This window comes from Falco punctatus, assembly GCF_963210335.1.
Source record: "Falco punctatus genome assembly, chromosome: 9".
NCBI classification, from domain to species: domain Eukaryota; kingdom Metazoa; phylum Chordata; class Aves; order Falconiformes; family Falconidae; genus Falco; species Falco punctatus.
The window spans coordinates 33,312,182-33,334,467 of record NC_137589.1 but is presented as its reverse complement, the minus strand read 5'-3'; the positions used below and the strand labels follow the sequence as shown (position 1 = coordinate 33,334,467).

The 22,286-nt window shown below is 39.1% G+C and overlaps 1 protein-coding gene and 1 long non-coding RNA gene across 10 annotated transcripts in view; one reads left to right on the top strand and one right to left on the bottom strand.

Annotated features, from left to right (window-relative positions):
- RBM20 (RNA binding motif protein 20) overlaps window positions 1-22,286 on the bottom strand; it is a 135,451-nt gene that overhangs the window by 72,633 nt on the left and 40,532 nt on the right. Inside the window, exon 4 of one of the 9 annotated variants that reach the window (XM_080402521.1) lies at window positions 19,421-20,013. The exons of the other annotated variants lie outside the window; for them this stretch is intronic. Within the exon in view, the coding sequence (XP_080258647.1) occupies window positions 19,421-19,428 (8 nt within the window). The 5' untranslated portion in view covers window positions 19,429-20,013. The remainder of the gene's footprint in view (window positions 1-19,420; window positions 20,014-22,286) is intronic. 9 annotated transcript variants of the gene reach the window in all.
- Window positions 623-5,096, top strand: LOC308069726. Its single transcript, XR_013930501.1, has 2 exons — window positions 623-2,838; window positions 3,031-5,096. It is a non-coding gene; the product is annotated as an uncharacterized lncRNA (long non-coding RNA).

Genomic DNA, 22,286 nt, shown 5'->3' with positions numbered 1-22,286 from the left:
AGTTGTTTCTGTATTTTAATATTTATTACAATGCTTCAGTTCAATTTCTATTCCACTCCCTCCCCCACTCCAGAAAGGAATCTAGAAATACAAAGGGTAAGTCCAGCAAAAACTTGCAATTTATTACAGAGGCTTACTTGAAAGAAAAAAAAGCCGCAATGGATTAATGTATTTCCTTTCCCACAGCTTTTTCACTTAAACCATAACTGCGCATATTTTACTGCAATTCTTCCATCTGCCAGTGGCATTGTGCTGACGCATCCAGCGCACCGGCTGCGGGGTCTGATGGCGAGGAGACGGGTCTCACCACTGCTCCAAACTTTGTGATTAATATGGCATGAAGCCTGGTGAAAAGCCACCCTTACGGGCACTGCTGACTACTAACAGTGACCCAAATCCTTGTTATTCCGGCTGTTTATCCTAATTGTGAGTCAAGTCTAACAACAGCAAATGCTTACGAACAAAACCAAAACAAAAGCTTAAGTCAAGGGGTATAACCAGATATACTCCTTTTTCTTACAACAAGTCCTGCACAGCCTGTGTAATGGAAGAAGAAATAGCTAATGCAGGCATTTGCTTTTTCTTTTATAAAAAACAGTACAACCAAGGAGGAGGTACTTACCTTTTTACAAGGTCAAATTAGGTCTGCATCACTGTCACAGTTTATCCTTTGAACGCGATCCTTTCAGCAGGCTATATATATAAACACATACACTTTTGACGATACGGGAAGTGTCACTGATAGATAAGTTATGTAAATGACAGAACATACTATAATCACCTTTAAACTTAATCTTGGAGTCCCACAGGTCTCTGGAAGAGATCAACCAGCTACATTGTCACTCCAGTGCCCCAAAGTGACAAATCCACTAACTGCAGCGATGTCACAGTAATTCTCCCAACAACTTGGTGACCTCTTCACAAATCTTTCTCCACTCTAACACTGGCCTGAATAAACCTACCTCCTTGAGTTGAAAAAAGTATGTAAAAGCCTGTAAGTTGCTTCCATGCAGTGCACTTCCAGAAAAGGTGACATTTTTCTTCTTGTTTGGGATGGCAGGTCTGGTTTTGGGGGGGTGGTGGTGTGTTGTGTGTTGTTTCTCAAATGTCACCCTTAATTGCTAGTAATTAAATTGACCACAATTCTAACAACGACTTCAGAAGCCCACCAGTTTCCACAGGGGCTTCACCCCTCTTTCATATTTCCTTTCTCTTTAACACTTCCTACATGAGTTATGGAGAGCCCCCAGTTGCGACTGGCTGAGTCAGGCAACCTCAGAACAAATTGTGGCCATCTTAGCATCTTGAAAAGGCCACTGAAACCCACATGTAAATCTTGGTTGCCTAGAAAGATGAAATAGAGAGGTACTCACTCTACTGGGAAAAAGCGCCAGACTGGCCACCAGGATCCTACTGATGCACCAAAGAGCAGCAACACAGCCAGGAAGGAATAAAGTAAACCCAAGTAGCTCCCACACAGCAGAGAACATCGACTCCTCCAGAGGTTAAGGTAATACAGTCTCCCTTTGCCAAGACCAATAACCAGGCTTGGTGATACAGATGCTTATCCACTGGGAATCCAGATCAGCCCTATCAGTTTGCTGTGCTGGAGTCACCAAAACCACCCAACCTCAGATACTTCTAACAGGGTTTTACACTCAAAGCCATGGCCTGAACACAGACAGCCTTTCCCTATCCCCACGAAGCATCCAGGCAGGTGCCTTTTCCTTAGAGCTGACTATTACTGTTAATGACCCACATCAATGCTCTTCATGTTATTTGGAAAAAAAATCCCACCGCCTTAATTCTCTGCTGTAAAGCTCATTCTTTTATATCGTAGCACAAAGAAGATTCCCATGTGCAGCGCACTAGTCTCATCTGTCATCCAGCTGTGAAAAAAACAAGTCTATGATCTCGACGAGCTAGAAGGGTAAGGAAACGACTTTTGCTCAAGAGTGTCAGGCAGGATGGCAATCCCATCAAGGAATCTCATAGAAATATCACCTATTGCTGTTCATAAACACAAGCCTGGTTTTGCTATATTCAATTACAAGCAAAGAAGGATAATTAAGCAGTTCATGACATGGAATGGGTAAAGCATGTGCAATCTTATTTATGTTCCCTGCACCTGTGTTTTCTATGGTTTAGATTATAATACTGATCCTTTAAACTGCACTCGGGGAGTATCCCAGTTCATTCACATGAGAAAGAGTAATATGTTCTATTTTTAATCAACAAGTAAACAAAAAAGGATGCAAGATATTGTAGAGCCTTACCAGCAGCCAAACATATATTGGCAAATTGCTATTAAATTGTTTACTATTGTCTCAAGGCAACCCCAGCACTCCCAGAACCAGCCTGTGTGCCCAGTTCACTTGTCAGTGTTATTCCTCTACTTTGTTCTCCCCACGTTTATTATCTCCTCTGTTGCGCTTCAGCTCGCATTATTCAATTCACAGTATTATGGGGACCTCTTGTAGCTCATCTTTCAAACTGGACCGTAACCTCTACCCACGTAAGCCACAACTGCATTTTCCAACGCTTGGAGCAATGAAACCACACAATCCTTGCTAAAGCCCTCTAATCCTTAACAAAGTCTTTGAAGTAGAGGCAACCACTCCCGTTAGATGTGCACAGCGCCCATGGGAACGGCCCCGAGACCTCTCAGCCCCCCTGCAATCTAAGCCGTAGGGATACGGAGGGCAAAAGCTCCGGCGAGGAGGCTGGGGGCAGCCCCGTGCGCCGTGGGATGCCGGCAGCCTCGCCAGGGATGCCACCAGGGAGCCGGGGGCGAGCCGCCCTCATGCCGGGAGTCCCCTGCCACATGCGTACGGCCAGGTGGGTAATGCAGCAGGTTTACTGCAACTGCCCCCTCTTTTTCTGAGCACCGGCAGGCTGTTCCTGCCCTAAATAATCGTGGGAAAGACAGTGTCCTCACGCTTTTACTTAGTTGTTACATTTTTAATTAGTTATTGCAGTAAAACGGTAGATTATTGCATTGTCTGTAATTTCATCCTCTCTCTCTTCCAGTCTTTACTCTTCACAGATTGTACAGGAGTTACCAGATATTTCCCAGGTATTTTTGTTTTGTATAGCCCTTAAAAGTACTTGAAAAGAAAGCCCTGATAATCAGTTTGGATATAAAAACCAAAAGGAATCTAATACAAACTCTATTTTTTTGAACAAGCCAGCTAGGTTCAAGCCTTCTAAACTAGTTTCAAAAAGAAAAAGAAGAAAATCACCATATAGGGAAGAAAGAAGAGATTGTACAGTATGTGTGTGTGTCTAGACAGGGGATTCATGATGTATGCGATGGCTCTGTATTTCCATTCCATTTTAAAGGGGACGAGTAATACACTACGGTATTTTTGTATGGCAAACACTTTCCCCTAAGGTAGAACAACAAAAGTGAGCTCCATAAAGGAAAAGTACAGCTATACAATCAAAAGAAAATTAAAACTTCTTTCAAGATATTTAAATGATAGGAAGGAAAACAATGTTTCTATCTTTACAGTTTTAAAATGCAACATTAAAAAACCTGAAATAGTTAATCATTAGTTGACTTCTGTATTATAATGTGGATTAACGATAACGAACAATATTTATGTAATATATCTGTTATATATCCCCCCCAAAATCTAATGCCAAACACATCAAAGAATTGTCCGACTGATATGAAAAGTTCATATTGTTCAATCGCTGTAGCATACTGACATTTAATTACAACTTTCATATATTATAATGCTTCTGCATTTGTTCCCTGTACTCTCTGGACAGCACAGAACGCTACTTACTGAGCTCAGTGCTGATTTCAAGAAAATTTACTTCATTGCCAGCGCTAGTATGAATGTATTACCTTCAAAGAAACAAATTCTGTAACATTTTAACTACTCTCACATACGGATGAAATGCCTTGTTCAAGAGATTGGTTGTTTTTTCCTTACTACCGTTCAACGGTCTTTCAACTCTGCTATACTTTTGTTACACTATGCGTCTTAGAAATATAATTTAAAATTACTTAGAAAATTGAATATTTGAAAATATTTGACTGAAAAGGATAAAAAAGTGCCAGTTGAAGCCAGGTGTTACTATATTTTAAAAACAAGTTTCTAATATAAACAATTTACTTTTAGAGCATTCACAAAGAACGAGATGGCTTTTAAATAAGATGTTTCTACTATAACAGCCAATGTCTAGGGAAATTTTCATTGCGCTTTTCCCAACAAGCCACTAGTGCAGCAGCTGCAGCTGTACGTGCAAGCCAAGCCACTCAGAACAGGAATACCAAAATAAAAATTTCTTAAATGTTGAATAAATTGTCAGCAGTACAGTAATGGAAAATTATTCTTAAAGTTACAGCAACACTGATACTTTTGGCCAAGTAATTAGAAAAACTTCTGTTATATACCGGGGGATGGGTTGTTTTTAACTGTTACTCTTTCTTTTTTGTTCCCCTCTAGCTGATATTTTATTTCACAGAAAAAGCAGTGCATACCCAGTTTTAGATTACGAAAGATTACAGAGTGTTAAGACTGTCAGAAGAAAAAGTGAAGGCAAACTGCGAGACAGATTAACACAAATGTTCCGTCACTGGGATTTTCCTCCTATCGCCTCATTTCATACATTTTTTTCCATTTAAAATACTCACTACTTCTTAAATCTAAAAGTAATCCTTCAAACGATCTTATCGGTGTCTTTATTTGAACTTAAGAAGTCACTAAGTCCAGGTCTATAGTTTCAGTATTTCACAGACTTCTCTGTTAAGAAGGACGTAACCAACCCAGCTGACACATTAACTCTATTGTAGTTCATGGCAATTTAAGTACTTTCTTTTAAGAGAGTCACACAAGAGATGAAATTGAATATTTATTCTTAATAACTGCAGCTGACTTCCAAAACAATCAAATCTTAAACCCAAGCATATAATTTCAGACTTATACTTGAGAAAACCAGCAGAAACTCAGCTGACCGTAAAAACCATGAGCATCCTTTATGTTTGGGATTTATCACAAACATGAAACAACAAGAATTAACACACTCAGTTGCCTCTCAATCTGTACTGTATATCTTCCTTAACAGGCAGGGTTGTTTTTTTTCAATACTAAAAACATCAAACACTGTTGATGATCTTTTAAGATTATGTACTATCATAAATGATGATTAGTGATTACAGAAAGCAGTCATTAATGTACTCACCTACTAGCTTCAAGAACACAACTACAATTATACCTGTCAACCTTTCAGTTTTGGTTTTCCTGCAAACTTTAACATTCCAGAAATAAAGATGAGTAACCACATTTTTTCTTATGACAACTTTCTAAAATATATTGTGACATGTATTCCAAACCACATTATTTTTATATTAAAAAATTCTACACAAATTAATATGCAGCTAAATAGGTCGCTAATTTAAACTAACAATCTTTGAAATAGAAAGCAGAGCTTTTATAAGTTGCCCAGACAAGTTTAATTATTGCTATTCCTGAAATCCAGAAGTCTCAGAGCCAGGACATGGTAGCCCACTGTTGTTTCCCCCTTGCAAATGAAACAAATAAAATAACAGAAACCCAAAAAATCTTTTTGACATGATACGCAGGGACTTAAGACAGCTTTAATCAAATTAAACAACGCTAATAATTTGAAATTGTTGACAGAATTCACCAACAGCATATTTAGTTGAAAACAGAGACAGATAAATAATTAATATGAGGAAGCCTAGAAACAATTTTCCTTTCACAAATTGTCCACAAAAATATTTCTTCTTCTTTTTACTAGCTAGCCAATTATCTAAGTAACTGTTTACTTACATTCTGTTAAAAGCTGACTGATAACAGGACATACTTGGGCCGTTTGCACTGCACATTGATCAGAGGAAACACTTCCAGGCTCTACTGAAAACGCACAGGTATTTTTTAATACTCTTTTGAGCACAGAAGGAACTTCCCTTAAACCACCCAGTGGTGTGCTTAATGTTCTCTGCTTTGTTAGATACTCACACAAGTGAAATCAGCAGAAAGCAATTAACAAAAATAAAGGCATAGATTCGATGTGTTTGCTTACAAAATTCTGAGTGGACAGTAAAATGCAGTAAAATTACTCAAAGGATTATTTTTGTTGTTGGTGGTGGTTTTTTTTTTGTTTGTGTTTTTTTTTTAATAAAAACTAAAACTGGGCTAAATAGTCTCCTGGAGGTTATTTGTTGAAATTATTTCACAGTTTTCCAAAGGAGGACTGCATTCAAATTTTAGGCTACAGATCCTCCAGTGAAAAATCTGCCCAAACACTGGGCTCCCACACAGCAGAGAAACTTGGCCCCCAAAGGCTTTTATTTAGTCTATCAGAAATCAACTCCAGCGATAAGCTTCTAACGCTGGCTCTAGTAATTCCAGGTGTTCCCAAAGCCGTGTTAGCGTTACAGATGGAGAGGATTTTTACCCTTCCCCACATCCTGTTTTAAAAAGCAGATGTGGGGGCTCCTGGGACCCTGACAGACAACTCTTTGTTCCCACTGGATTGGAGGGCATCCAAGCATTCTCACTACAGAAAACAGGGTTTCTGTGTCCCAGTTGTGCTACGAAGGAAACAAAATCACGAATTCCACGGGCTGCTTATGGGGGCACTTCTCAATGAGAGAGGCCAAGGTCACCAACACCTCCACAGTGGGTAACTCTTCATCTGTTGGTTTATTTTAAGGTCATTTTTGTTATTCTCTCAAGCCCCAAAAAATAAATTAACAAATTTCCATGAATGCAACAGCTCTAAGATTTAAGATCCATCAATGACAATTAATTGGGCTTGGGCTTCAAACTGTCCCATGCCAGTCATTCATAAAGGAGTATCTGAAATCACTAACTGAATGCAATGAAGTTATTTTCCTGCTCAACACACGATTCCCATTCTTTTTTCAGTCATTTTATTGAGAAATTCAGTATTTATGGATTCTGTGGGATGTTTAACCAAGCTTAAAACTGGACCTTAACATCTATTTTGCTTAGATACGACAAAGTATATGGAGGATTCCCTAGTGTGTTTCCCCAAGCAAAGAATCAGAAAAAGAACTGCTAATTCTAAAAAGGACATTTTCAAGCTCCAGCAGGACTAACGAATAACAAACAGAAAACGCCAAACCAGCTGCCTTTGGCAATTTTGCATGCAAACACAACTCTGAGAACGCTGAACAGGACTCTCTAAAACATTAATTGTTGGTACAAGCTCACTGTGATACACGATAAAGACACAGAAAGGAACATGAAATGTATTCACATGTTCCCGGAAAGGAAGACTTCACGCTCCCTGCTGCTCTTTGGGGATGGAACATATTTATTGGTAAAATAGGATTTATAAAGCTACACGATTTGCTTAGTTGTATGCCTATAACGTATACACACTGAGTAAAAAGGTACATGTAAAGAACTGTTTCAGAGCTCATTATTCCTAAGGAATATAATTCCTTCCTGATTTTATTAGTGTACCTTAACAATGGCTTCAGAGTATTTTTAAAAGATAAATATCATGTAGCATCAAGATGATATTTGGCATATTGTGCAAATCAGTAAGTGCAAATATATATATTACATTTATAATAATATGAGTGCAAATATTTAAGAAGAAATCTCATCTCTAACTGGAGACATAGAGAGGATCCGGCTAGGACCAAAGTAGCTTATTCTTTACTATAGTTCTTTTTTCTTCCTTTTTTTCCCCCTCTAAACTTTTTTCCTTTCTTTGTGACAGTGAATGACACTAAAAAAGATAAAAACTTCCACATGGCAACTCTATAGATCTGCAACCAGAACCCCCATACAATCCACTGCAACACAGAATGTACATTTTCTTAACAGACAAATGTTTTCATACCTACTCATCTAGTCCTAGGAGTCTCTGGGGATTAATCTACACTTAAAATCCACAGGATTAGAAATCTGATGATAAGTCTATATTGCTGAATTTATAATTTTTATAAGAGCATTTAACAAACCTGTGTAGCTGGAAATACAGACTCCCAGAACAAGGAGTGACTGAATTGTGTGATTTGGATTTTTCAGTTCATACAAGTAGGACTGTATGTAGTTAATACAGGAGTGGCACTCATGCGGATGACTGCCACAAAACAAGTTATCATAATAGTAAATAATAAGATAGACTGTCAACATTTTCCTAAAGGATATGAAGATCTTTGTCACTACAGGAAAAGCAGGGACATGATTAACCCACAGTTTATTCTTCAGTGTTAATTCCCGTTTTTCACCTGAGACTATAACTGAAAAATTATCTGTACTGATAAGAAGTACAGTATCAAGGAATATCTGTTCAGCTCTTTTAACTACTTTTTAATCTTACTCAATACCAACATGTAGCATTGTTTTCATTTGCTACAGAAATATTCTGAGTCAAATTATCATTAGTCAGATTTCATAAAATTATTTCCAACCATTTTAAACCACTCCACACAGAATCCCATGAGACTCATTTTGCAGATAATGAAAATGCAGATATACAGCACTAAGCACGCTGAAGATGTCCAGGGAAGACCTCATAAATGAGCTACTGGACTGCATGAACTGCCACTGTGATGTTTTCTCTGATTAAGAATTTGTATTGAAAGATGAAAGAATTTCAATTTTCCTTTGCTTAAAGCAGTACTTCCTCCTCATACAGAGATTTGCATCCGTTGCCTAATAATATTATATAGATGCAAGTGTCAAATAGTAGCTTCTGCCAGGCTTCACTAACGCAAGCTCAAATACATACTATTTGTCACCTTAATTTTGTTTTTCAGGTATGATTCCCCACTATTGCTGATTATACAACGATTGTTCATGTCGGTAGGCATGCCAACAAATGGCATACAAACCACTCAGCAACCACCAAACAAAAAGAAAATTCCATGTTTTCCATGAGGAAAATACTCCTGTAATACATTTTCCATATTAAGATTAAGTAGAAGAGACAGAAGCAACTAAAAAATTATTAATAATTACATTTTATACAATCTGAATACACTAAAAAGCATTCATTTTCCCATTAACACGTAAGTTCATGCATTTTCACTTCCTCCTTCAAAGCCCTATTTAAATTTTGAAAATGTTTCTTTAGACAGGGAACCATTTGCAGTTAAATGCCTATATTGAATAAATTGTTTCTTCTCTTTCCCTTTGCGCCCTCCCCTCCAGTAAAGGAAGAGCTGTTATGATACAAAAGAGACTGAAAACAGAGGAAGAACTACCACTTTGCCAAAACCAGTATTTATCCGTAGTGATACCGTAGCAGTAAGAAGCTATGCAGCACAACCTCTTAAGAGATTTTTTCTTTTGAGCAGATACTCATCATTTCTTCTGGAAGACTGTGCATTACTTATAGCTGCAGATTTCTTAATTGTCACAGAGCTACAGTTTGTTTACATTATTTTCTTCTACTTTTAAAGCCCACTATAAATAAAACCAATAAAAACATATGGTTTCTTAGTTATGTAATTCTTTATTATTAACCCGCAGAGACAGTAGTAACTCTGCAGTTAAACTGCTTCGCTCTTTCAAAACCAGACAGTCCAAGAATTTGGGGCAGAGGGGCAATGCTGAGCCAAGGCACTAAATGCTTAAACAAAAAAAAACATTTAACATAATGTGAGTGAATCTGGCTATTACCAGACTCCAACACAAACCAAGCACTCCTTTACGCATTCTAATGGTTTGCACAGAATTTGATGTGCTCCTATTAGCTATTTTTAAGCTTCCTTCAACTCCTTATCTTACCTTTAAAAGGTGTATAATGCTGTTTATCTTACAGTAAATCTTTAAAAAACATGCACATAACATTTCCCTTAAATGAAACACAATGTAATTGCAGTACTCCTCCCTATAAAAAAGCAAAAAAAATTAACTGTTTAGTTAAAAATTTCCCAAATGCACCAGAAAAATATACTTGTCCTGAAAGTACACCTATTAAATAAAACTAAGAAATACATAAATGAGGAAGTTTATGAATCATTTAATACTCGAAAATTGTTTAAGCTTATTTAAGATTAATTTATGCTTTTAATACATCCCTGTTTAACAAAGCACTGTTGCAGGCAGCATGCTTTTCCATGGTTTCCTGGTCTCACTAGCAGTGTTCTCCCAAGTCTCATCCCGCACCCCTGCAGTTCACTGCGCCTTGCTAACAACTTTAATAAGCATCCTTAAAAATAGAAAAAGAAGTTTGTGACTTCTCCTATCTAGGCGTTTTAAATACCAGTGCTATCAAGCAGTCACCCCAGGACCCAGGAAGGATAAGGATATGTGGTCAACAAAGGAGAGAGGGAAAAAAGAGATAACTTCTTTGGTGCCCACCCCCTGACCCGACAAAATCCAGGGTTTGATATTGGTCTCCAGGTCAAAAATAGACTGTCTGCATCTGAAAGCAGCAGAGAACATTCCCATAGTTATCTCATTGTGAGTTGTTTTGTAAACCACATTAAGCACTTCATGTAATGGCATCCGTATCTGCTGTATCTCATTTGGGAACAACTCTGTATCATGTCTGAGAAAAAACAAGTTTGTCAAGGGCAACAGGAACAATTAAGAAAAAGAAATCCTACCTTGAAGTCCTTTCTCTTGTGTCTGTGCATTATGCTTTCAACACAAGTAGATGACTTCTTTAAAAATGCCACCACCAGCCCTTTCACAATAAGAATTCAAAGCAAAACACACAGACCTTCATCCACCTTTGCTAACCAACACAACAATATTACACACTGGAGGCACAAAGGCTTCTAATGAGAGATCAAATAAATAGCCACACACAGCACTAAGATACCCTGCGTTCTCCTTCTTTGAACCTAGGAAAGAAATGTCATTAACTTATATTATTCAATCTTACAACAAACCAGTACCACCAAGTTAAATGAATACGTTACCTTTTCTGATTCATTATCTTTACTTTTGAGCTTTTCCTCTGCTTATTGATAAAAATTCAGTAATTCCCCATGTTCTTGCTGAGCACTCACACCAGTTAGCAATATTCAAATGCATGCACTGTCCAAGCCAGTATAGTTTAAATCCCAGCCGGCCGGGAAGCCACGCAGATAAGCACTGGCCTATGGAAAGTTTATCTTTTGAAAGGGAATGGGGTGCTTGGAAGAGAACTTAAGGGCAGGACACTCTGTAAATCAATGTAATGTTACAGTTTGTAGATTAACGATTGAGTAAATGCATTGACAACAAGATCATCTGCCAGGTTCCACTAGATGTTACTAATTACTTCTCAATTCATTTAATCTGTTTTGAATAGGCAGGTATTGGACCGACATTTTCTTCATTAAGTTTTATAATTTCGTAACAAAATTAAATAACCCCGTTTCTGAGATTCATAATTTAATTAATAAAAAGGTGTAAAGCTTTTTAGCTGAGACATGGAGATTTCTTTGCAGAAGAGCAAAAAAAAGCTTTCTCCATTGCAAGGCTGTCTTGCATAAGAAACGTTTTTCTTTAAGGAAAATCTTTGCTTTTATTTAAAAATAATACATTCTACAAACTGAGTACTGATAGATTTTTTTAAAGACTATATAATAACATAAATTTCTATTTTTTTTTTAAATTCAAGATCAGAAACCAAGTTTTAAAGACACCTTCCAAAGCTATAGTAATTTAAGAATTCCATACTGTGACTAGATCGCATTGTTGCATAAAGATATTTTCACTACTGAAAGCATAATTTTTCAAACTGTACAAGAAAAAAAATCTTCCATTTGCATTTTACTTAGAATTTTCACTGGAAGAAAATTCTACCAATAACCTTGATATTTAACAGAAAACTTTAGAAAATAATTAATATTTGACTTTCAAAACCTTCAGATATAGTGCGATTCAGCGTACAGAACAGGACGAAAATCCCTACCAGACCAGATGAAATTAGCATTATTCCATGAAATCTGTTCCTGAATGTGCATTTCCTCGTAATTCAAAGACTTGTATCCAGAAATTTAAATAACTGAGTATTTCCAAGCCCAACTTAAAAAAAAATAAAAATCATTATATGTAAAACCAAAATTTCCTATATGTGCTCTGAAAAGTAATTCAAAATAGTACCATGGAGATTCACACATGCCTAAATAGCTTTCACATTATATATGTTTAGTTTAGAAGTGATAAAGAATTTGACCTGCCTGTCTCCAATCTGGGATTCTAACCCCAAAGGTACTTCCTTTGCCAGAAAAATAAACTCTCACTTTTAGAAGAGGGCTTTTGCAATGACACACAATCCTCTTGATGGGATACAGATGAAAACATGTATTTTCTTTCTGCGCTACATATATATACAAGAATGTGAAACAATTTAAAATCGCACAACATACCACAGTATGCTATTACTGACTGATGGATAAACTTGAGTGATTAACCATTTTGCTTGTCCCATCCACACTGCAGTGTCCCATCACCCCCCGCAATCTACTCAGCAGTCTCTGCACAGAACAAGACTTCTGGATGGTTATCAGTTTGATCTTACCTATTATCAATGTGGGAGGGGAAAACAAGCAACAGAGTTTGATATCCTGTTCTATGATTTCTGCAAAAATCACTCTTTTTTAATGTAAGTAGAAAAAAGATTGACTGGACCATGCTACACAACTACTTCATAAAAACCTCCACCTTTAAACAGAAAAAGGGCAAGGTTAATACATACAGCCTGATGTTCAAAGACTAGAGTAAGTGATTTACGCAGAAGTGGTTTATGGTTTGCTCTGACTTTTTCTATAAAAGTTATGGTTTGACATAGCTGATTTAGATAACCACAGCTCCTAGGAAACAACGACAAAATACAGTAGCACGTTACTGATTAACAAAAATTGCCTAATTGGGATTAATTAGAAACTGGGGGCTAAGGTGGAAATAAAAACATAATTAAGAACTTTAAAGGATCATTTGCAACATTAAAAAAAAATCTTGTTTCTGAATTTTTGTAACCTACTGCTGCTAAAATGATTTTGTACTACAACTGAAAAATTACATGAAGGTATTTTAACCGTATTACGCATAAAGGATTTACTTCTACACAGACAACTTCTACACCTACAGATAACTTTTTTCTCTTAAAATTAGAAGGTAATGGTAAATTCAGAAAAAGCATTAAGAGGAGTAAAGTCTTTTAAAAGCACTGTGTTTTGACCAACTGACTTTCTTACTGGCAGTACCACTTTAAACCATGGTGGAATTTTAAAAGCTGTTCCAATATATCAAAATCAAACTGAGACTATCTTAACAAATTTCTCAAGTTTCTATGACTAATAGTGTATCACAGAGTTAATAGTTATAGGCTAAATACAATCCTGACCTTTTGCGCTTACGACTACGAGACCTGCAGTCTGTGCGCTGAGCCAACATAAAATCTACGCTTACAGCAGCGCTCTGCACGCCAAAAATCCTTCAAGGCAGGATTTCAACTTGTTTTACAGTCTCTTCAAAACATAGGAAAGGGATCCCTACTCCTCCCTAGGAAGGTAACGTCTGTCATAGTCACTCCCTCCGTCACCAAAGTCAATTTTTTTTGGAGCAGAGACCATACAGTGCTAGAAAGCCACTGCTAATAAAGCATTTTCAGCCCTTTGGTAAATGTTACATTTCCAGAACATAAAGCTTCCTCTTTACCAGCTTGGAAAATCTCTGACCTCTTCCAGATAAACAAATGCTCAATTTCCATTCCCACCACCTTAAACCAAGTCAGCGAGCTGAACTGAGCAAAAACCTTTCCAAGGTACCAAATCTGCTGTGATTTTCTATGGCATTTCTTGCAAACAGGAAAAAGCAATGGATATTTCTTCTTTGTACTTTATATACAAGGTTTAGCTGTTGAGGAAGAAGCAGCCTATTCTTACAGAAAAAGCTTAAAACTAAAGAAGGTTTGGTAGAGTAGAAACTAGGGATCTGTCAGATTAGGACATGACAGGGCATCAGCAGGACTAGAAAGGTTTTGTGTGGGAGGAAACCTGCAAGAAAAGTTGCTGAGCAGTAGGGGAGGAAAAAAGAGGGGCTGTGGAAGAAAGGCATGAAAATACCATCCTTTCAGGACTCTTTCCCTTCCTCCGTCTACTCTCCCAGCCCTTATTTCACTGGTGAGCCCATTTTCCATATACTCTTTGAAAAAGATGCAGAGAAAGAGGAAAAGAGGCTGTGTAAAACTGAGCATCACAGCCGTTCCCCTGGACTCGGGTAGGAATATTTAATGAAAAATGTAATTAGCTTTCTGCTACTCCTCAGTTTCCAAAAGCCACTGTCATTAATTTTGTTTCACAGGACAAGCTGTAGAAATCAGGACAGCAAAGCACATTAATCACCGGCAACTCCGCAGCAAGCAAGGACAGCTTGAGTTGATAAATGAGCCTGGACTGAGGGACTATACGAACGAATGCTCCTTGCAAGCAGCCAAACTGGAGATCATCAGGGAACTGTGAAATGAGACATGTGTATCATGTAAACCTCTCCTCCTCCTCCCCTACGAGGGGATGTTTTGACACTGAACTGTGGAATTCCCCAGAGACACGATAAATGAAAACCAAAACCAGCTACCAGCCAAGCCATGCCAGGCAGGATAAAAACCAGATGAGGAAGTCACTGTGTACAACACCACCACAAACAAACATGGCACAACCATCAAAATGACAATTGGTTGGAAACCACTCTTCTTCCCAGTGTTTCTCGGCTCCTGTTCCAACCTTGCCTGAACACATACAGACAGGGCAGAAGGTGCCATGCCACATCAGATCAACGAGCTCAGCGATCTGTGTCCTACCAATGGCAACCTATGGACAGCTGCTCTGTGGATGATGAGACAGACACAAGATACTAAACCCACTTTTAAATTTTCTCCTCCCTTCCAGAAGCAAGTTACTACCATGTATTTACACCTCTTCTGCTATTCTTCTCTCCATCCCATGTTTCTGGGCTTAACCAAAGGGTATGAGAGCCTGAATAAGTGCCTACAAAACCTACTCTACAGGACAACTGCCAGAGGACTGAAACCTCCTACCCCAGCCCTAATCTCCCTTGAAGACTTCTTGGATGTGAGTTGAAGTGAGAAACCCTGCACAGCTGGATCTCAGGATGCACAGGGAGCTTTCGTTCCCCATGTAGTCCTCAAATCCTGCCTCTGCGCAGCAAGGCTGCACCTGTCCCAGCACAGTACCCCTGGCGCCTTCAATTAATGCTGAGAAAATCCTGAGCTAAGTGCCTACTTAAATTTGATGGGTTTGCCATTCAAATGATGGTCTGTCAGCCTAATAAAAGCACAGTTAGTAAACAACATTATTGCACGAACACTGGCAGAATTACGAGCAACTGCAAGCTGCCATTAATTTGACCTTAGCCACCATGCCCACGCAACCAGTGATGCTAGTGCTGTGGTTTTATTTCGGATCAATACAAACAACGACAAATAAACATTCCCATCGCTTCTCCAAAGAAGAGGAATCAAAACTACCCAGTGCTGCTAGAGAAATTTACAATTGAGCAGATGTAAACTACTTCATAGCCCTGAGGAAAATGGAACTCATTCACCAAAGCGTAGCTTGAGCTAAACTAATCCAAGTTGCGTATCTAGTTCTTGCAGAGCTTCAAGTAGCAATCAATCTTCCTGCGCTCACCAACAAGTGATTTGTTAATCTGAAGTTTTCATAGCGTACTAAAGAACATTTGGATTAACCAGCTATCGTCATAACAGCCTGATGAGCTTCTTAAAGTCTCTCAGTTACTTACTGGGTATGACAGAGTATACAGTGCAGTGGAACAAACAGGACAGTATGGATTACATCATGTTCTGCCATCTGGAAAACATTATAAGATAATCACTAATACTGTGAAGCCTCCTGAATCCGTTCTTCATTTATAATGTAACCATCTGAGCTCCAGAAAGAGTATCTGAAGGGTGATTTGTAAAATACACTACTGAAATCCTAAGTAGGATATTGTTTTTAGTAAAAACCATATCTAAGTACAAATTTGAATTTCAGCTTATATCCTTAACCAATTATATGTCAATGCAAATGTACACTGATAAATTGTCTTGCTAAATCCATCCCTGCAGTGGATTAGTTAGCCCAGGGAAACCATACTGGGATAGAGCAAGGTGATTTGAAGATAACCCAGTGACTGCTGAGCAGCTCGTGTCAGGTATGCAGTGAGATTCAAAAGTGTGATGGTATTTGACAGCAACACAGAAATTTAAGGTCACTGCCCCAAACAGCTCAGTGAGTGGGTGGGACAGGCTGGCAGCGGACAGAGCCACTGCAGTCATGGGAGCTTATAGGTTATTGCTGTGCTGTATGTTATTGCTGTGCTATATGTTACTCCTGTGCTAGCAGAGGCAGAAAAAACTGCTCATGGTCAGCTGCTGAAAAGGAACACTGCCTGAAGAATGCACCGGAGAGCAACTCAGCAGCTAAACACTGGGTTTTGTATAGTCGCAGTTGCCTTTAGTATCACCCACTTTTCCCATCAGGAATGCCCAGCATCCTATGTTATTTCTGGCCCATGATGCGTGTGCGGCAGGGCTCGCTCTCACTTCCAAGAGAAGCCAGACATGCTCCTTGCCAGCAAGGGACTAGCACCACTTCTGACATGCGAAGCAAAGTTTATACAACAGCACTTAGATCCATTTCTGTGAAACTTGCTCCATGGCTGAAAGCCAACAAGGGTCAACAACACACAGCAGTTTAGTTTTACAGTGGATCCCCTTCACAGATCGCCCTGGGCTGATACATCCCACCGTGCTCCTTGAGATATTTTTTTCCAGAAAGACAAAGCCAAGCCCTTCACAGGGCAACCTGCGGAATGCTCAGCAAATAAAACCTCTGGACTGGCTTTCCCAGGCAGCCATTCCCATCTTACTCTCAAGACTTCAGCATCCCTAAGGAGATATGCAACAGGGTTATTATCCACAGCTCAAGAAAACATACACATTTGTACACATGCACTCCCTATACAAAGCCATGCTCATATGACATTCTCAACTGTTCCACAATCCCCAACCCTCCAAACAGTCAGGTCAGGCTAACCTCGTCACAAATTTATTACAAATGTGGCAAAAACTATTGAAGGTTTTACCGATTTTTATCTGATCTTAAAGAAGCTGCTGTAAAAGTTAGGTCACTCCACGGGCCGTGTGATAACCTGAAATCTCAACTGACAGAAAAGCCAGGAGCTGGGGGGGAAGATGTGGAACAGTTCAAGTCTGTCTGTTTTTAAAATCACACCCTGAGAATATAAAGACAGTTTCCATCATGTCAATGCTTTCACCCAGACTGCCCCAGCAATGTAGTGAGAAACCAACTGACCTTTTGGACAATACAGTTTATCATATACATCATTGTCCTAACACCATTTTTACCCAATTCCCTGTTTAAAGGAGCACAGGTCTTTTTGGAGGACACAACAGCTGTGTGGGGGACCACAATGGAGTATTTATATGTTGGGAAAGGTTAGCAATATTAATAGCTAAAATTGTGAATGATTTCTAAAATAGGAATTCCTTAAATAAATAAAACTGTATATAAGTGCACAAACACACACCCCAAAAAACCATGTGCACATAAAAATGTTGACACTATTACATACATCTGTATTACTAAATGTTGACATAGGTGTTTTCTATTCCGCCTGCACGACATGCTACACAAAGTTATCTCCTTTTGTTTTGTTATGAGATCACGACAGGAATCTTTGTATTACTTTTATATGTTTTAGTGAACACCCCTTCATGACCTGGCTCTTTAGTTTTATAACACACTTAAATAAATATATTTCATGTACCGTTCTTGGAAATAAAACCAAGGATGCTTCAAATTCTTCAAATAAAGTGCTATTAAAACTATTTCAAGCCACAATACGAAAAGAGCCAAAATTTTTTATAGTCTAGTTCTAAAACGGTACGTTTAGCTCAGCTAATCAATCTGTTCATGTAAACTCTGCAGCATTCAAATGTATAAATGCTCAACCTCCTAAAAAATGGATAGAGTTTCTAGTTCTCCAATTATTTAATCCAATCTACTGAAAAGGACAGTAGAGAATTTAAAATGTCTGCTTTAAAATAAGACAAAGCCAGTAACATATTTTTAAACAGGCGTAGCAATTACAACACAGTCCTTAAGCCACCTTGAGAAGAGCACTTTTAAGATTATCTAGAAGCACAATTAGCAATTCTACTAGATTTGCTTCATACCCATAAAATTCTTCTTTCCCTTTCAGTATTCTTCAATCAATTTTAAAGTTAACTGCTGTGCTGATCTCCAGCTGATATTGAACAGATGAGCACTAGTAAATCAAAAGCTGTCCAAATCTCCTACTGTGGATTAACATATACATAATGGCTGCTTGCCCATGACTGGAAATCCTTCTGATAGCTTAATGCTGTCAGGTGCTTCATTTCCAACAGCCAAAACATAATGTAAGATTCCAGAGGACAAATTCTTCCGGCTCCATTTCAAGCACAGAAATATGTGAACACCGTTAAAACCCACTGCGTTTGTCAAGATGCCTGTGTCAAACGTGTTTCACTAATATGCAATAACTATGTCCATTTACAAAGACAAACATACAAAACCCAATCAGTGTTGAAAGCTAAAGAGCAGCAGTAGATGCAGAGAGCAGCAGCAGTTCTGCTGGTATGGTTAGTGCAGCATTTCTAATATTGGACTATAGTCTTCAGTTGCAGAAAAGAAAATCTATTAATATAATTAGCCTTATAAAAAACCCCACTGTCTCAGTGAACATCATGTTCGTATTTGAGTCTTAAAATGCAACTCTTCGTTTCTGAAAGAATAAGGGATCCGTGTCTTTTTCCTTACAAGACGTAAAATGCCCACATCAACCTCTGTGCTGACAAATATTCAGTTTGAAGTCAAAAATGGGCAACAGGACAGGGCAGCGTGAACAGAGGGGCAGTGGCCAGCTGAGGCAGGAGGATTTACAGAAGAGATGGTTTGCCAAGGGTTTTCTGGAGAGGGCAGGCAGGGGCTGGAAGCTCGGAACAAATTAATGGGCAAACTGTTCCAAGCACCAAGATTGGCATGGGAAGATGTGTTCCAAAAGACTGTGGCTCCAGGTTTGTGTTACTTAACATCACTGTCTAGCTATCTAACTAGACTGCCACTAAACCCCGTGAATAGCAACATGTTTCTCACCAGCAATACAAACACGCTGTCACCTAACACCCAAACCTATGAAGTCTCTGGTATTTCTGGTAAGCAGGAGAGGGAGTCAGATCAACAGCACGTGGGATTTGCCTGGGGAGATGTAACCACACTTAGTGCGGTCCCCAGGTACCAGCCACCCTAAAGCCAGTTTGCAGCAGACCATTTACTTATTTAGTTGTCAAAGGCAGGACTCCATACAGACTCCCATACGCGTGCTCCAGGAACATGTGGATGCTGAAGGCAACGCCTTTCAAAACTTACCGCTTCATCCAGCTTCAGGTACCTGACAACACACAAACGACCCAGCAGAGCGGAGCCTGATCACTGCTTGGCCAGACACTGGAAACTGCGGGGAAAGCTCTCCCAAGATCTCCGACACCACAGCTGCTCCCACTGACAAAAGCAAAGGAACCAGGAAAAGACTGAGACAGAAAACACACGTATCTCCATTTTGTACTATGTTTAGGATGGACAGCCAGTCCCAGAAGACGATGCAAAGAAACACTGTGTTCTCTCAGGAGTGCCCTTTTCGCTGTGAAAGGGGTCAGCTGGGAAGCAGTCCCACCGCCTGTGCTTCAAATGGCTGACAGTCAAAGAAATTGAAGGACAGATGTCACAGGGGACAGAGATGGACAGATGCCCTTTTCCCTTCGTACCTCTGGGTGCAACGCCGGGTGCGCAGCGCGGTGCTAAGGGCAGGTGCATTACCCGCTGCACTGGGAGATGATGGTTTGGAGGAGGAAAGCACACCCTCTGCAGGCTGAAACTCGGAGACTGGAAAACATTTCTCTGCTCAAGCAGAGAGGGCTCAATTTAATTACAAAGGTGGTTGATGGGGAGTTTTCATAGATCCACTGAAATGCAGGAAGGAAAATTTAGTATCTCCAAATCAGCAGAGAAAAGGGACAAATCTATGGTTTATAAACAGTTCTACTGCACCTCCTGTGCTAGGGCCACAACACCCCTTCCACCCAAATGAAAGAAAAGGCTTATAAACAAAATAAAATAGGAACAAGTTTGCACAGAACATAAGATCTGAAGAAATGAAAGTGTAACAAAACATTTCAGTTATTATGTAACTTTCTGTTATTAAGGTCAAACGAAATTTGTTGAATCCGTTTTACTGTTTGGTGTTTGGTTTTTTTTAAGTGGACTTCCTCATCATATTTTCCAGAAGAAAACCATGGACCAGATATGCAAAACCATCATCTACTTGCTAATTTTTTAACAGATCAAAATAGATTTTAAATACTTAGCACGAGGGTTCCATCACTGTATGTAACCACAGAACTACAAATTAAGCATAAAACTAATTAAACAAATATCAAGTAGCTAAAGTGTGTCCTTAGAAAAGATTAATATAATTATAGCTCAGCAATTTGAGATGAGAATATTTTGAATAAGTAGGTAATTAAGTTAAGAGAAGCCTAAAGAAAGATTTCACACTCACATGCATATGCTGAAGCAGTTTAAAAATAGAGAGCAAGAACTGCCTGACTTCACCTTTTAATTTTAGCTGGGTGATGAGCTGGTCCCAAAGACAGAAAGGCACAGCAGGATTTTTTTCTCAGCAAAGTGCCCTTCGTATTTTTATGCAAAGGAAATGCAGTATGTTCTATTAATATCCCGCTGTAGCCCTAGATAAGTCTAGGCACCCTTTCAATCAGGAAAAAGTTCTGGTTTGTTTCTGCAAATCACTTGTACTCTCAAAAACACATACGCAAGCTGGAGAACCTCACGACTGCCCCATCCACTTCCCAGGTGAATAACATCCACACAGCAAAAGACACTTACTTTTCCCATCAGTTACCTCTTGCAATTACTAAAGTTGTAGTAAGTATGCTTTTCTTTTTGCTCACGAGGAAGGAAAATCAAATTACTTGAGTTTGAAACTTGAGATAAGTTTAACTTCAGTCTCATTTTAACTAATAGCTGGAAAAGAAAACCATACCAGCTAGACCAAGACTACATTGCAGAAAGGGGGGGAAGGAAAAGTTTCTTGACTTAATGCCGGCATAACGCCTAGGCTCTCCCAAAGAAGCTGGGGAGAACTACATAGGCTTTTCCCCACATAAAGAAAGATTAATTTTTCTTCTGGGTCTGGCTCCCTCACACGCTTCAGCTTCCTGCATATCTCTGACTTTTCCAACCCAAGCAGAAGCTTCCCCACAGCAGGTCCCAACCCATTCAACACTGCTTCGCTCTGGCAAATTCTCACAGTGGGGCAGGGCTGAAGCACTTCCTGGTCAATAGCATCCCATGGAGAACTCTCCGGTCCTTCAGGAAATGGTGGAAATGCAGGATAACCAGCATGCACATTGCTCTCCAACATATTCTTCCCAAAGTGTCAGCTATCCAGGTGAAGATCAGATTCTCCCCAAAATCCTCAGCTGTCTCAAAAGCACCTTTTTAACTATGACTAATTTTGCTTGCTAGATGGTAATGGTTAAAACCCAGGCAGGAGTCTGAGTTAAACCTGCAGCGAAAACAAGCCTGCTAAACTCTCCTCTCATCCTCCGCAGTTGCGTTCCCTTCCTTGTATTTTAGAGCAACAACCAGCAATAAGGCTCTAGATTCATCCACCCCCTCTTATGTTTAGCCTTTAATTATAGTCATTTAGGCTCTGCCTGGCTCCACCAGTAAGCCTCTTACATGTGTAAAAAACTGGTCATTGATTCACTCCAGCTACTTCTGTGAATAAGCACTTGCAAATTTTATTTGCCAGGGAGATGCAATGTGAGTTAACGGAAGCTTGCATTAAGATCCTGCCGGTCAGCAATTACTAGGCAGGGGTGCTCTGCCATTCTTATCTAATGAACTGTTTGCCCAAAAGCGTAGGAGTTCCATACTGTCCTCTTTGTGACCTGCTTCCCATCCATTCAGTTCTTGAGGAAATGAAGCAGAGCACAACACTTACGCAAGTGAACAGAGGAAGATGTATGTAGTTTGCTTACACCCATATAACTGGTATCTTTTTAATCTGAACGCTGTTTTGCATTTTCAATTACTGTATTTTTTTCCCACTATCCTATTCCAATACCAACTCATGCTAGAAGTTCCATATTGTTCTGAAAACTTTTTTCCATTATAATATACAGATGAAAGGTGTTGTCTTTCCTTGCTGCTG